Genomic DNA, 14,751 nt, shown 5'->3' on the forward strand with positions numbered 1-14,751 from the left:
ATGACAATAAAATAAAATTTTACTAATCTTTATATATATAGTTACGATTTTAATAATCTTTATATATATAGTTACGATTTTAATAATGAAATAAAACTCTTTTATATGGTAGTGATATACCTTCTATTAATTATTTTTGGTTTTGTTAATTAAGCATCTTTACATAGAATTAATCTATAAATCAAGTGAATTTTTTTTTAAAAAATATTTTTTATTTGTTAGTCTATTTACTTTTTGTTTTTAAAATGGGTTTGGAAACTGGGAAAGTTGGAGATTATTCTGCGGAAAATTTTCAAGTACATCATTCTCTCAATTATTGTTATAATTTATGAAGTAAGAAATTTGCTAAAACAATAGTTTATCATGCTATAAAAGCTTGGACCGATTTAGCTAAGAACCAAACTCTATGGAGGCATTTTGATTAGGAAATATTGTGTGGAATAAACTATGAAGCGTAAGGATTATAACATTAAGCATAAAAACAAATTTGGGACCTGGCTTTTGGAACTGCAGCCTTTAAAATAAAGTGGACACGTCTAGAGTAAGATCTGTGAAAGCACGTGAATGATTCGAAATTGGAGTTATTTCACGGAATAGAACTTGTAGATATTAAGCTTGTAATGGTACCTCGCAATTCAAATGGCATATTATATTTGCTAAGTGCTGCTCTCCAATGCAAAAATGGACGGAAATGTTGGACCCTTATCCCCTGTCATCCAATAAAAGTAATGTCACCATCACATTTATGGAACATATATAAGAGAAATACCAACATCATACAAACCACGATGTGCCAGCTGAAAGATTAAAACCATTTAATCTTAGTAATGAAGTTTGTGCACACAAAAAAAAGTAACATATATAAATTAGGGGATTATGTGGAAGTAACTTCTCAATGATTAAATTTACCTTTTTGAGGTGGAGGAGCAAATACGTCCTATAAATCCATCATTGAAAAAGAAGCAAAGGGAGAAGTTGATGAAAATGTTTCGATGGTGGCTCTTGAAGCATTATTCTCGTGAATAGATAGTAAGTCTCCATCCAATAAGATGTTTTGCGCAGCAGTAAGTGTTCCCATTCTCAAAGAATCCAAAAGAATATCTGCACCAGCTTCTGATGGTGCATGGTACCTGAAACTGATAGAGGTGGTAATAAGGTGAGAGCTCTAGATTTAAATAATACAATATATGCAGCTTCACAACCAAACAACCTAAGCTCTCTGAAAACATAACTATTTCTACTTATCATGACTACATAAAATTTAACGGCTTTCTTTAGGTCATAGTTATGGTGATACTGCGTCTGAAGTAAACATCTTGAAGAAACATGACCAATCATAATTCTCTAGCTGAAAAACATAAGTTTGGCATACTCATAGATGAGAGCAGTCCAGAAACAAACGTCCTTCACTGCTATCTCATCGAAACAGTTTTTGGCGCTCTCCATATGACTGCTACATGGGAATCTTTCTCCTTGTTGCTATTTAACCACTCCTGTGACGCTCAGATTCCTCATACAAAGCTGTAACAACCAGAAAACATAAACTGATAAACAAAACAAAAAAACTCATACAAAGCTTTAACTTACCTAAACTACAAATTCCTCCATATGTTTCCCAACACAATGGATCATATGACAATGCCATCCTAAACTATTGCATCGAACTGTTCTTCCTCTTATCATATCTTGTAGTATGTAACCTAGAATACGACACATATCATAAGGTAATACTGTAAGCCTCTATTGAGAGTTACAAAAATAAAAATTAAAAATCAATACTACAGTACAATATATAAAAGTTGTTCCACGGGCTAGCAAAAGACACAACAAATTAATAACATTAACTGAAGATGATGAAAGCAAAACTCTAATTAGCTATATCACATACCTGTATTCAGTTGAAACTTCAGAGTATAGCCAGTCCCTGCAATTACAGTCAGATGCTACCATCGTCTAAACAAATGTTTGTAGTTTTTTTGGTTCATGTGTATTTAGCTTACTTGGAGATATCATGAAGATGATCATCAACAGATGTGATATTCTCATTTCTTAGATGAGATGTAATCTGAAAAACTACATTGGTTGTTGGTTCTTCCAAGAGTAGTTTGCTGCCTCCATCTGTTCCACCCACATTTTAACCTTGATTTAACATATGTTTTGTGGTTTATTAACTGCAGCAAAAGAAAATTGCATCAGGCAAACTCATTTCCCCAAGTGTCAATCATGAGCATTATGAATTAATCAAACGAATCGTTTAGAACCCTAAACTCAGAGAATCAATAAGAAGAAATCAGAACCGAATAGAGATCGCCTCTGCGCCCAAAATTAGCTTCAAACTCTTTGAATAAGTGGAATCAGAATCCATCTGCGTCAATGAACATACGGGTGTATTCCAACTCGGGAAGGTCAGAGATGTGAGTCAAACAAATGGTTCGAGAGTGATCAGCAAATCAGTAGATTTCTTTGGTTAATGAGACTCTAGATTTATTTTTCTAGGTGGATTTTGCAGTTCTGGAAGCCACTGCGTGATTTGCTTCGATATGGTGAAAAGGGAAGGGAATTGCAACGGTTCCAAGGACCACGTCTGTTGCGGTGAAGAAGGGCTTTTATGAGTTATGGAGAGAGAGAGAGAGAGGTGGAAGAAGATAAACAGTTGAAGAGTTGAGTTGTGAATAACATCTTTCTTCTTCAGATGAGAAAAAAAAAGTGAATCCCATAAATCGGCACAAAGAATGAAAGGAGTAATAAAAGTTTAGTTTCTAACGTGGGCTTCTTAGTAGGCTGGACAAAAAAAAATAGAAAGCAAATGGATATTACAATAGCCCGATTTATTCAGTGGCAGAAAAGTGACTTGGCATGTTAGTGATTTTCAATTGGTCGATTTTATTTGGTGACGTGGACACCCTCACCATTCAGAATATTGTGCTTTTAGTATTGTGACTAGTGGTATTCCGGCGCTACGCGCCGGGTTCGTATATTTTTTTTCTTAAATAAATTTACAATTAGAATCTTAATAGTAAACAAAATATGTCAGATGTCAGGGAAGTTCCACAAACATGTAAATAAGATTTCGATAGAGAACACTACCCCCACCAAAAAACTACAAAGCTCGCATTAACAACCAAATGAAAACAAAAAAAAAGGAGAAAAAAACAAATCGATCTTACAAAAAAAAATGTAAATTGTATCACAAAATTAAATGATACAAACTTCTATCATTTATTTTTAAATGATACAAAAGATAGATCCACCAAGATCGTACTTAGTCTGCCAAATATAACTTAATAGATGGTCTCTCTAGGATAACAAAAAAAAAAGTTAATTACGATATGGTAAGGTTAATACTGGAGTCTAAAGCCATGAACCTGCTGCTGTTTTTAAAATGTGTGGGATTGGTAGTGTTTCGGTTAGAAGTATTGGGTTAAGTTCGGGTATTGATCGGCTGTATTTCATAGTCCCGTTAACAGTGTTGTGTTTTAAGTTTTTTAAAGTGTCATTCACTTGGCTTTGCCAATTGTGGGTGACCCTTTTTGTAGTGGAAAACTATGTTGTTAGTTTTTTGGTCTCTTATGCTCTAGTGGTTTGATAAATAACTTGTCTGTCAAGTAATATGTGAACCTTTAACTTATTTTGTTTCAGCGAATTGATGTATAATATCATATTTCTTTGACTGTTTTGAAGCATTTTACAGTGGATGTGCAAGATCACGTCATCCCATCTGCTAAGCTGATTGTAAACCGGACTGCTTCTGAAGACTATAAGGAAGCTCATGGGATACACCAGTGGCGGAGAGACGACCAAGAGTTGGTTTCCAACATTTATTTGTTCAAATAGCTCACAAAGGTTGATTTGTTTTCTTTCTTTTCTCAATTACAATGCCCTTTATTTTCTGATTGAAATTTTGTGAATGAAGTTACAAAAACATACAGAAAATATATTTTTGCATTGAACTTTTAAGAAAAAGAAATATATATATAGCCTTCGAAATCATTTTTACTCATATATCTTCTACAACTTCAAAAACCAACTACCAAAAGAAAACCAAACTCCTAAGAAAAGAGTGAGCAAATTTGGTGGAGAAAACGGACAAAAAAACCCATCCAAAGTAAAGTAAGCAGCTTGCTGCTGCACTCAGCATGCGATTCAGCATGTGCTCGCAACTTCTGCAACACTGTTTTGTGATATCTCTTCAGCCACTTCTGCTATCACACTGGTTTCCTTAGATTTGTCTTTTGGTGTTGCCTTTTTGTCACTGGCAGTAAAAGATTGCTGAAAGATAAACAATCTCCATCAGATATTTATCTAGATAAGAGCACCACACTATGAGTTTTGTTGTTTTTACCTGTCTTTTATACAGTTGGTGTTTCTTTTTCCCAGTCTTTGATTATATTTTCACAATTCTCATAGAAGACAAAATCATTGAGTATGCATGTCTTGCTCACATGTTCCTTAAAAAAAATGATTACTTTGACTCCTTGCTCTATCTTTACCTGCCCATTTCAAAATCCACAGAAACTAAAATTTAATTTTTTTTCACATGACAGAGGGAGAAACTAAGAAAGGAAACCAGAAGACTCTCTAACCTCCTGTGTATCATGGCTATTAGTAACAGGCTTGTTCTCATCATTCTCAAGCGTAATATGCCTCAAGGAACTATTCAGGATATCTTTAACGATGTGACACTTAACAGGGAAGCAACCAACCCACTTGTCCTGCTGCCAGCACTCCGCCATCTGGTTCTAATCAACTGGTCATACCATCTCCGCTAAACCAACAAACTGCCCACTTGTGTTTACCTGTTACAAAAAAAATCATTTCATTTATATCCAAATCGGAACCAAATCAAAACAACCAAACTTTTGCCATATTTCACTTACAGAGAAGATGAGAAAAACAGGACAGGAGGACTTGTCTCCAGCTGCTTCGTTATACGCAGCGTTAAGCTTCTTGTTGCCATTAGAGGTACTGGACCACACATTATATTTGATGCTTTTGTGAATATCATCTTCGCTATACGATTTGATCACAAAGAGCTTTGCGTTGGTGTAGGTATTAGAGAAAAAATCTTTCTTGTTGTATTCCTTTAAAAAAGTACTCACCCGTTACACTTTAAGCACAAAGCCTTCCTAGAAAGCGAGAGCTTCTTCGTTGTCTCGAGATAAAGATCCTCAAGGGAAACCTTCAGAGGGTGAACAACATCTTCACCACGCCTCTGCCTCTTTCCACGGCTGCTGCCACCTAATCAAAACCAAAAAATCAAACCTTTATCATCTATTCAAAAGTCAAAAACTCTTCTCAGATTGGGAGATGAGAGACTAACCTCCGAAAGGGTGTCCACCACCACCACCAAAGAAAGAGGAGAAGATATCAAAGGGGTCATGACCACCGCCTCCACCACCAATTCCTTCCTTGAGCGCATCCTCACCGTACAGATCATAGATCTCACGCTTCTCCGCTTCGCTGAGAACCTCATAAGCCTGAGCTAGCTCCTTGAATTGCACAGAGACGAAACCAGTTGACCTAAAGCTCGCGAATTTCAGATCTAATTACGAAGTTCTAATCGATCGGACAAATCCAAAGAGGGAAAAAAGAGGGAGATGGAATGAAATCATTAAGAACGTATTGATTGTGTAGAATTGGCTCGATTACTACTCGGTTTCTTTACTCTTCAATTGGAGAAGACGAACTGGCAGAGGTGAAGCGAAGCGTCATCCTTCGACGTGTTTCTTTGTGTGTTTTGTGTCCAGTTGGGCCAATTTAAAAAACAATTGTGAGGCCCATCTGACGTGGACAATTAACTGATTCTGATTGGACGAATATTTTTGAGGACGTGGCGTTCTCTAGATACAGAATATGCTGCTTTTAGTATTGTGATGGTTAGATTTCTTTTATTTTAGGGTCAAAAAAACTGATTTATGTAATTTACTCTATATTTTTTGTAAAATAGAATAATTCTATTATAGAATTCTGTTTTAAAATAATTTTGCTCCAATGATATTCCTCTATAATAGAATTGCTCTACACTATTATAGAAAAGAATATAGAATAATGTTAGATATTTATTCTAAAAATGGAGTAAGAGAGTAGTATTACTCACCATTATAGCAAAAATTATTTTTTAATAGAGTTATTTTATTTCAAAAAAAATTATAAAGTAAATTGTAGAATAAATTATAGAAGACAATTGAAGATGCTCTTATGGACACCTTGATACAAAACTCCAATGTAAGAACGAACATTAGATAAGTGATATAATATACAAATTGAATTTATGTCGGTTTTTTTTTTTTTTTTTGTCATCTGGAATTTTATTAAAAGGGACAAAGCCCAAAAGGCAAAGCCCAACAAACTTTACAAATTAAGGCCAAACAAACGGCCAAACATTAAAAGGCCACAAACCAACGGGCCAGAACAAACCAAACGAACTTCGGGCCTTCAGCCCATAGACGAAAACCGTTGGGGAAGGAAACGTCCAGATTCCACCACGTGTCCGATTGCCCAGCAATCAATGGCACACGCGTCAAGACACAAGACATCACCTTCCTCCGGTGCCAGAAAGCTTACACGGCGGAGCTCCGCCGACGGCGAAGACGAGACCAAGGAGAACCCATTCAAGACTGAACCGTTCTCAACCTAGATCAACCGTAGAGCCAAATCTAGCAAATCACCGCTTCTGAAAAAAATCGACATCAATCCAACTGAAGCCTCCGAAATTCCTTACATGCAAACCAAACATCTTTATAGAAAGAGATAAGCTTGAAGATGAATCATCCTTAACAAAGGCAAGGAACTATGGATCGGAAGCTGAAGAGGAGAATCGATTGAGCAGAGGACCCCAAGAATCGATGATTAAACGGAACCGGGGAAACCCCCGGTAAGGAGCCGGCGAAGTGATGTAGCAGAATCATCCCTTCCCGGAGACAAGAGCCGGCGAAGATAGTGTTGAGGGAACCACCTCTCTCCGGAGACAAAAGCCCGACCATCGGGAGACACAACCGGAAAAATCCGGTGAAGAGAAACAAAACTAAACCAGCGATAATTTATGTCGGTTTTAAGATCAATTTGCTAAAAAGATTAATTTGTTTATTTGATGATTGTTCAGTCTTACTATTTTAAATTATAAGTGATATTTTCTTGCAAAGTGGGCGTTTGGTCTAGTGGTATGATTCTCGCTTAGGGTGCGAGAGGTCCCGAGTTCAATTCTCGGAACGCCCCTTTGATTTTGTAATTGATGCGTTCATTCTTTCATGTTACTTTTTTCCTTGTTTAACGGCCCATGATATACTTTCAAAAGCCCTAATCCATCGGCTTTTAGTTTACAATACAATGGAGTTGGGCTCTTTACTGGACGGACAGTGTAAACACAGCAAGATTGAATAAGCAATCGAGACTTTGTAATTTTTCTTCCTTGAAGAGGAAATCCTAGATAGTATTTTAAATCCGAATCACTTCCAATGAAAAGTAGCACCTCATGTAAAGTTCTCAAATTTTAAAAACACGAAATTTATTTTTCCTGTTACCTTTTTATTTTAAAATAACTCCAAACCTCTCCTTGTTAAAACTTGTTTTTCTGTTATCTTTTTTGTCACTATAGCTAGTCTTCATTTGTCTGTATTTTCTTTCATCAAGGATCTCTCGTGGTCTGAGTGCAGGTATGAAGAAATGATATGTTCCTTTTGCAGCTACGTAATATATAGTTAGACCGCCCAAACACGTAATGGGTTTTTGGTTATAGAATAACTGAGAGAAAAGTAAGCATATATACTGATGCGCACATATATATAGGTAATGGATCAACCAAGTTAAACGTCAATATATCATAATAACGGCACATCAAACCAAACCGAACGTATTTGGATTAAGTACTTTGCTATTTCTTTTTAATTGTCCTGTTATTGTTCAATAATTAGATAAACGGTAGTCCAAAACTACTGACGGGTAAACCTTGTGAACTCAACAAACAAATCGTAATGGTCCCGGAAAAGAAAAGCCAACTGCAAGATAAAAATATCAAACTAAGACAAGAAGGGTAAAAAAACATTAGATCAAGTGGCTACAAACATACCTCCTCGAGGACCTCAGTAAGGGACCTGTTGTTATTCCTGTACATATTCAAACTGTCTAAAAAAGATCTGTATGGTCGATCATTATCCTGAAACCTTGCCTGCAGAAAAAGCAAAAATGATACTTTAGATGCAAGTAGCAAATAGGAAAAAGAGAATATTAATTATAGTTTGGCTTAGTTACACCTTATTAAAATCTCTACCTTGACATTTTTGACAAAAATAACAGCTTCCTCGAACGTGACCGGCTCTTTTGGTGGAGTTTGGTCAACCCCGAGGGTTATTTTCCAACCCTCTGGCAAGAATGAATCGAAACCTAAAAGCAGCTCTTGTTGGTCCTTGAAGAGTTCTTTCACTTTTAATATGACACCGTAAGTATCAATTCTACCATAAAATATATACTATCAGATATCATAAAGAGTAATTGTGTAGACAGAAATTGAACTAAAGAAGGTGCACAATCTAGCATTCACAAGGAACAAGAAGCTATACTTCTCAGCTCTGAAATCTACAATGACTTCAAGAAACTCATCAAATTTTTGACGTGTATCTTTGAATTTATCCTTCACAGTCTTGACGTACTCAAGTGCATACGTTAGCTTTGGTGTAACCATCTTTCGAGAAAAAGAGTCTTCATTATTGCCCAGAGAAGAGATAAACAAAAGATAAAACAGCTTTAGCAGCAACAATAGATCATACGATGTTGTCCAACATTGGGATATCATTATTTTTACAACACTGGAAAAGTGGAAAACATATATCAATCATGCAAGCTCCTAGAAAGAAATTAAAAATCTATATATATCCAAAGAATCAAACTTTTTTTTTAACACATCAAAGAATCAAACTTAAAATCATCCCAACTAGGACTTAAGAACAATTGTAGAAAAATTAACAAGGTGTTCAAAGTGATTAACCGAAAATTTAATCGAATAACCGTATTTGACACACACTGGATATAGTAAAGAGAGAAATTAAGATCGTACTGTGTGAACATAAAAAAAGATCGTACTGTGTACAGGTGTAGAGGGGCAGCTCGAAATACCCTAGATACAAGACAATAATTTCCAAGAGGATATATAGGGTTATAGATTGTTTTATGGGATACATATTGGTAAAAATATTAAAAGGAAAATTAAATTAAAAATGGCTATATCAATCTTTTTAAATATTGTGATCAAGAAAATTAACTATTTAAACGGATTAGGATTTATATAACGAACTTATTTGTTAACCCTACCTATTACATAAAATTAATAGTACCAAGTACATCTTTCAACATGTGCATGGAAAGAGAAGCTTTTATTAGTAATCTAACCTGCTAGCTATAGACTAACTCATGTGAATCAGTGATAAATGAATTACAAAACCAATGATATATTTTAGGCACATGAGCACCCATATCATACTATAGAGTTCGATATTAGCCAGTGAGATTTCTCGGTGACTTCCTTGGAGACTAAATCCTTCTTGTAATTGAAAAATCTAACCTAATGATGGTTCCTATAGTGATGGTTCACAATTAGTTTGCATGAAATTAAAATTCATGAATGATGATTGAATTGCAGATGACAAAACTCGGACATGACAAATCTTGGAAGTTCTTTTTTTTTTTTGGTAGGAACAAATCTTGGAAGTTCTGGTGTAGTGATTCCTATAATAATTGCATATAGAGTCAACAAGATGGAAAGCAGATAGGAGATAGGATGGCTCAAACTACTACATGGCTTCATTGCATACATGAATCACCATTCTCTATAATACCATCTTTTATCTATAACGAGGGAGAAAGTGCGCAAATTCCGCGAGCAAATCTTGATGGTCCCGGAAAAGAACAGCCACCTTCAAGACAAAGAAAATGAAAATGACCAATTTAAACAAAAGGAAAAAAAGCAAACAAAGTGGCAATGCACATATATAAACATATACCTCATCGTAGATTTCAATTATGTTTTTCTTCTCCTTCTTGTACATGTTCAAGATATCCAAAAAACAGATGTACGCATGCATATTATTCCCCTGAAACCTTGTCTACCGATCAATTGATATATAAATTAAGCAAAACCAGAAAATAAAAATACATTCCAATACGGATAGGAAGGTAAACACATCGAATGATATATATAATAATAATAAACAAAAATGTTTCAGAAAATTTAAAACAAAATTAAATTGTAAATTATAATTTTTTAATTGCAAATTTAGTGCACCTACCTTGATCTTCTTCATATAACTAATTGCCTTGTCAAAGTCAACATCTGGTAGAGTTTGGTCACCTTCAATGGTTATCTCAAAACCTTTTGGCAAAAACATATTAAACCCCAAAAGCAGTTCTTTTTCCCCCTTTAAGAGTTCCTTTACTCTTAATATGACACCATACGTATCCGTTCTACCATGAAAATACAATCAGATTCCAGTAAGAGTGAAACTTACAAAAGAGCAAAAGAAATCATTAGCATGGAGGTTACCTCTGAGCTTTGAAGTCCTTCATCACCTCAAGAAAGGACATGTATACTTCAAGTTTATCTTGATATGTTTTCTTCACAATCTTTAGATAGTCAAGTGCATCACTCGTAGTTGGTTTATCTCCAACCATAACTTCAAACTGGCAAGTGCTGAATTATGCATAAACATATTGAATAATCAATCGACAAGTATCAATAAAAACACTCAAGAACTATGTAATCAAATAACCAAATTCTCTAAATCATCTTAAATACCAACAAACACAAACAAGCAGCAATAGCAGTACCAAAAAGAAAAAGCAATAGCAGCTAGAATCACAAAAATATTGCAATAGATCACGGCCAGAATTTTGGAATCTAACTTATATTTTCGGATCATTCACATTACATTTCGATAAAAGAATGAAAACTGATCAAAGTTTAACAATTGTCCTCCTTACCTCACACGAAATACACAGATACAAGAGTTGAACAGTTTCTACAGAGAAGACATTATTACGTAACGCGTATAGTACTTATAAATACTGAAGTGCAATCTTTTGTTAGCATAACAATATGATTTTCTCTCCTTTTTGGCATTATTACTCTGATTCTTTGATTTCTTACTAAGTAAAGTATTTGTTTATCTACTCTTTTTTTTTTTTTTTGTTAAATTTTGTTTATCTACTCTTCACAAATATATCCGAAAAGTCAAAGTTAGTAAATATCTGCGATATTATATATGCGTTATGAAAATAATTCGATTTGGATTCCCATATCTGATACATAATTTATTTTTGAATAGTGTTTATTTTTAATGGCCCAAAAAATAAAACGACGACGTTAGAATTTTACATAAACCGTACATATAAGAATAGGTCTGACTTTGGATACAACTGTTTACTGTTAATAACAGTCTGTTATATAGGTTTTCTTAGTGTTCCTCTCTTGGATTTTCCCAACGTAAAGGGAATAGTAATTTTGCAAAAATCTGATTGAATTCAAGAGAAAGAGCTTGCTTTGTAATTCACATTAGTTGGTATGTTCCAAAGTCTTTGATGATCTTGTGGTCTAAAAATCTTTTTCCACGTTTTCAGTCTTGCTCTGGATCAAGCAATATCTCATTGTTTGTCCATGTTATTCATGTGCTATCTTTCTTCTACCATTTGCAGAAATCCAGTTCAAGGTGTAGAGAGCAGCAAACGGAAAGGACATGACTCTACAGGTTTGATTTGTACATAAGTTTTTGCTTATGTGTCCATGTGGGTTATCTAGAGAACGCTCACCATCTCCAGCTTGTATGTTCTCTGTTTCTTTTATCTCAAAAGGGTAAGACAGAGCTGAGAGATGTGACAGGAACGTAACAGAGATAATATGAACATCTTAAACTATATTATATCAGGAGGTTGATGCTCGTGAAGACAGCCATATCGCCATGGCTCCTTCAAGTTTGGTGTAATGTGCTCCCGTCTGAGAGTAGAAATCTTGTTGCGTATACAATAAATAAAAAGATATAACGTGTTAGTAAAAAAACTGATTTGCTATAACATCTAAACAAATAACATCATATAAAGATTAAAAATAAGACTAAATGATAATAATAATAATGCTAAAAATATATATTATTACACTTTCAATTATTTTGAAGTGTGAAAAATATCAACGGGTTTTTCTATTAACATAATAAAAACACTACTAGGGGACTGAAGTAGCTAGAAAGAACATTGTGAAACCAAATGTTAGAGTTAATTTATTACAAACACATTTTTTTCCTCAGCAACACTTTTCATTTGATTGAGTGATACGGTTGAGGAACAACATGATAGGGACCTAAACAAGCAGAATTTTTTTTTAATCCGGAGACTATGCTGGTGAAATACATAATTTTCCGAAAACAAAGATCTGAACACATATTTTTTCCTCTGCAACACTTTTCACTAGATGTATATTTTGTGTTTCAGTGTGATAGATTCGAATAAAACTATAGATTCAACCTAATGTGATTGTTTTTATTATATAAACTTAAAAATATATTTTCAAAGTTTTTCTCTTTTGGAAACCATTTTTAAATTTTTAGTTTTTCAGATTTGAGAAAATATATCATATTTTACACTTAGTTTGAATATTTCATTATTTTTAGAAGTCCGCTATGTAGACTGTCAAAATTGACAAGATTTTATTTTCACCATTTTGTTTTGTTTTTGGGTGTTAAATCGAAATAAAGTTATAGATTCAATTTAATGTAATTGTTTTCTTATTATTCTAGCTTAAATTTTATATTTTTCATGTTTCATCTTTCTCTCAAAAAAAGTAAAAACAATATATATATATATATATATATATATATATATATATATATCTTTAAAATTTAGATGTTTATATATTTTGTGTCTTTAATATCCAAGTAAAGATATATTTCCAAACTTAATGTGATTATAAACGTTTTGTTATTGTTTTAGTTATAAAATATCTAGTTTCAAATAATATTTAAATTTGAAGTTGTGTTCAACGTTTCGGATATATGGTTGTTAGATTATTATCTCAAAGTACATTTATAACTCAATAAAGTGACAATTATACAAATATTTACCTAAGACCATCATCATCATATTTAAAATTATTCTTGTTTGAGATTTTTTTTTTAATGCGAGATACTTTTCTACACATTATTTTCTCATTGATTCAACGTTTAACTATTGAAAACTTATAAAAAAAATTGGATTCTAATACTAATATTAATATTATATAAGTTTATATAAAATTATTTAACCAATATTGATATTCTAAAAGATAGTTAGGTCAACCCAAAATAAGAAAATGAAACTGATGGAGATTGTCAGAGCATCAGCACTGGTTAGTTTCTCAAATTTAATTTCTGGGTAATATTATATTAGTGTATAAAGATGATTTACTTTTTGTATTAAAATTAAATATCTAAATTTGTTTGTACCACTAAAATAAGGATAGCTGTAAAGTTATTTTCTCAAATGTTTTTGGAAGTCTCTTTAGAGCATCTCCAACTCATTGCTATTTTCACCTCTATAATAGCATTTAGAGGTGAAATTGCTCTAACTCACCTCTATTTCTTTATCTATAATAGAGATCTCTATTTTTTCCTCTATTTATAGAAGAAGAAATAGCATTCCTCTATTTTTTACTCTATATTTTAAAGATTGCTATTTTAGGGGAATACATTGGAGCATATTTCATATATATTATAGAGTTTCCCTATTTTAGAGGTGAAAATAGCAAAAATACATTGGAGATGGTCTTATAAAGAGACGATTCTCTCTCTCTGTAATTTTATCCCCTCTCTCCTATTTTTAACTTTTTTAATAATATTTTAGTTGAGAATTATGGGAAGAGCTCCCCACTAAAAATGCTCTCAGTGAATTGTTTTTGTTATTTCTAAATACTTTTTTTTTCTAAATGTTGGCTTTTTGGAACACTTAGGAAAAATGTAACACGCAGGCATTTCGAGAGGTTAATCGTTATAGTATTACTTTTATCCAAACTGTATAATTTTGATGGGATCGGGTGAATTAATGTTGGCAAGATTGTACCCTTCTCAAAGATGGCTATTGATTGATTTCCACTGCTGATAAAGGGAAAGAAGAAACAAAAAGATATTTGTTTTGTCACGCTTCCTGGAAATAGCCAACGGACCAAAACTTCTCGTCCTTTTTCTGTTTTTGATATGATATGATAAGATAAGATTCTCTCGTTCTTTTATAATATCAAACATTATGTATTTTGAAATGTCAGTCATAAGTCAATATCAACTCTAACTTTAAATTAGTCATTTTGAAGTACTAATCTAATATATTAAAACAAAAGTCACAACTTCACGTCATGTATGATTTTTTGAAATGGACTTTCCTATAAAATTATATTTCATTTATATCTTAATAACATTTATTAATTATTAATGAATTAATAATATATCAGTTTTTACCTCATAACAATTCTATCCTATAAACTGGTTCGTTTTGTGTAACAGATTGACGTCAGTAACAATCTCCTAATATATACTACGTACAAATTAAATGATACAAATATCACATTAAAGAAATAAAAAATCTGTCATCATGAATGAACTCCTAACGATACCAAGACTTTTTAACATATATGAAATTTGTAACATTGTCGAGCTCTCTAATGATCCATAGTTTATCATCTTAAAAAATTTATTATAACAGCAATATTGAATCACCTAATAAATACATTCAAAACCATTCTTAATG

General features: G+C 33.2%; 1 protein-coding gene, 1 non-coding gene and 1 pseudogene across 2 annotated transcripts; 1 reads left to right on the top strand and 2 right to left on the bottom strand.

The window, feature by feature from the left end:
* Positions 1 to 385: 385 nt before the first annotated feature.
* On the bottom strand, positions 386 to 5,546 carry LOC106404709 (annotated as a pseudogene).
* Positions 5,547 to 7,143: 1,597 nt separating this feature from the next.
* TRNAP-AGG lies at positions 7,144 to 7,215 on the top strand. Its single transcript has one exon. It is a non-coding gene; the product is annotated as a tRNA-Pro (tRNA).
* A 2,476-nt stretch (positions 7,216 to 9,691) lies between these two features.
* Positions 9,692 to 11,148, bottom strand: LOC106357137 (paired amphipathic helix protein Sin3-like 4). Its single transcript, XM_022689588.2, has 5 exons — positions 10,969 to 11,148; positions 10,532 to 10,678; positions 10,278 to 10,452; positions 9,993 to 10,094; positions 9,692 to 9,905 (listed from the first exon to the last, which is right to left on the bottom strand). The coding sequence occupies exons 2-5, from the start codon at positions 10,657 to 10,659 to the stop codon at positions 9,834 to 9,836; spliced, it is 477 nt and encodes a 158-aa protein (XP_022545309.1). The 5' UTR covers positions 10,660 to 10,678; positions 10,969 to 11,148; the 3' UTR covers positions 9,692 to 9,833.
* Between the last annotated feature and the right edge of the window lie 3,603 nt (positions 11,149 to 14,751).

The sequence above is a fragment of the Brassica napus genome, chromosome A7, assembly GCF_020379485.1.
Source record: "Brassica napus cultivar Da-Ae chromosome A7, Da-Ae, whole genome shotgun sequence".
Lineage (NCBI taxonomy): Eukaryota > Viridiplantae > Streptophyta > Magnoliopsida > Brassicales > Brassicaceae > Brassica > Brassica napus.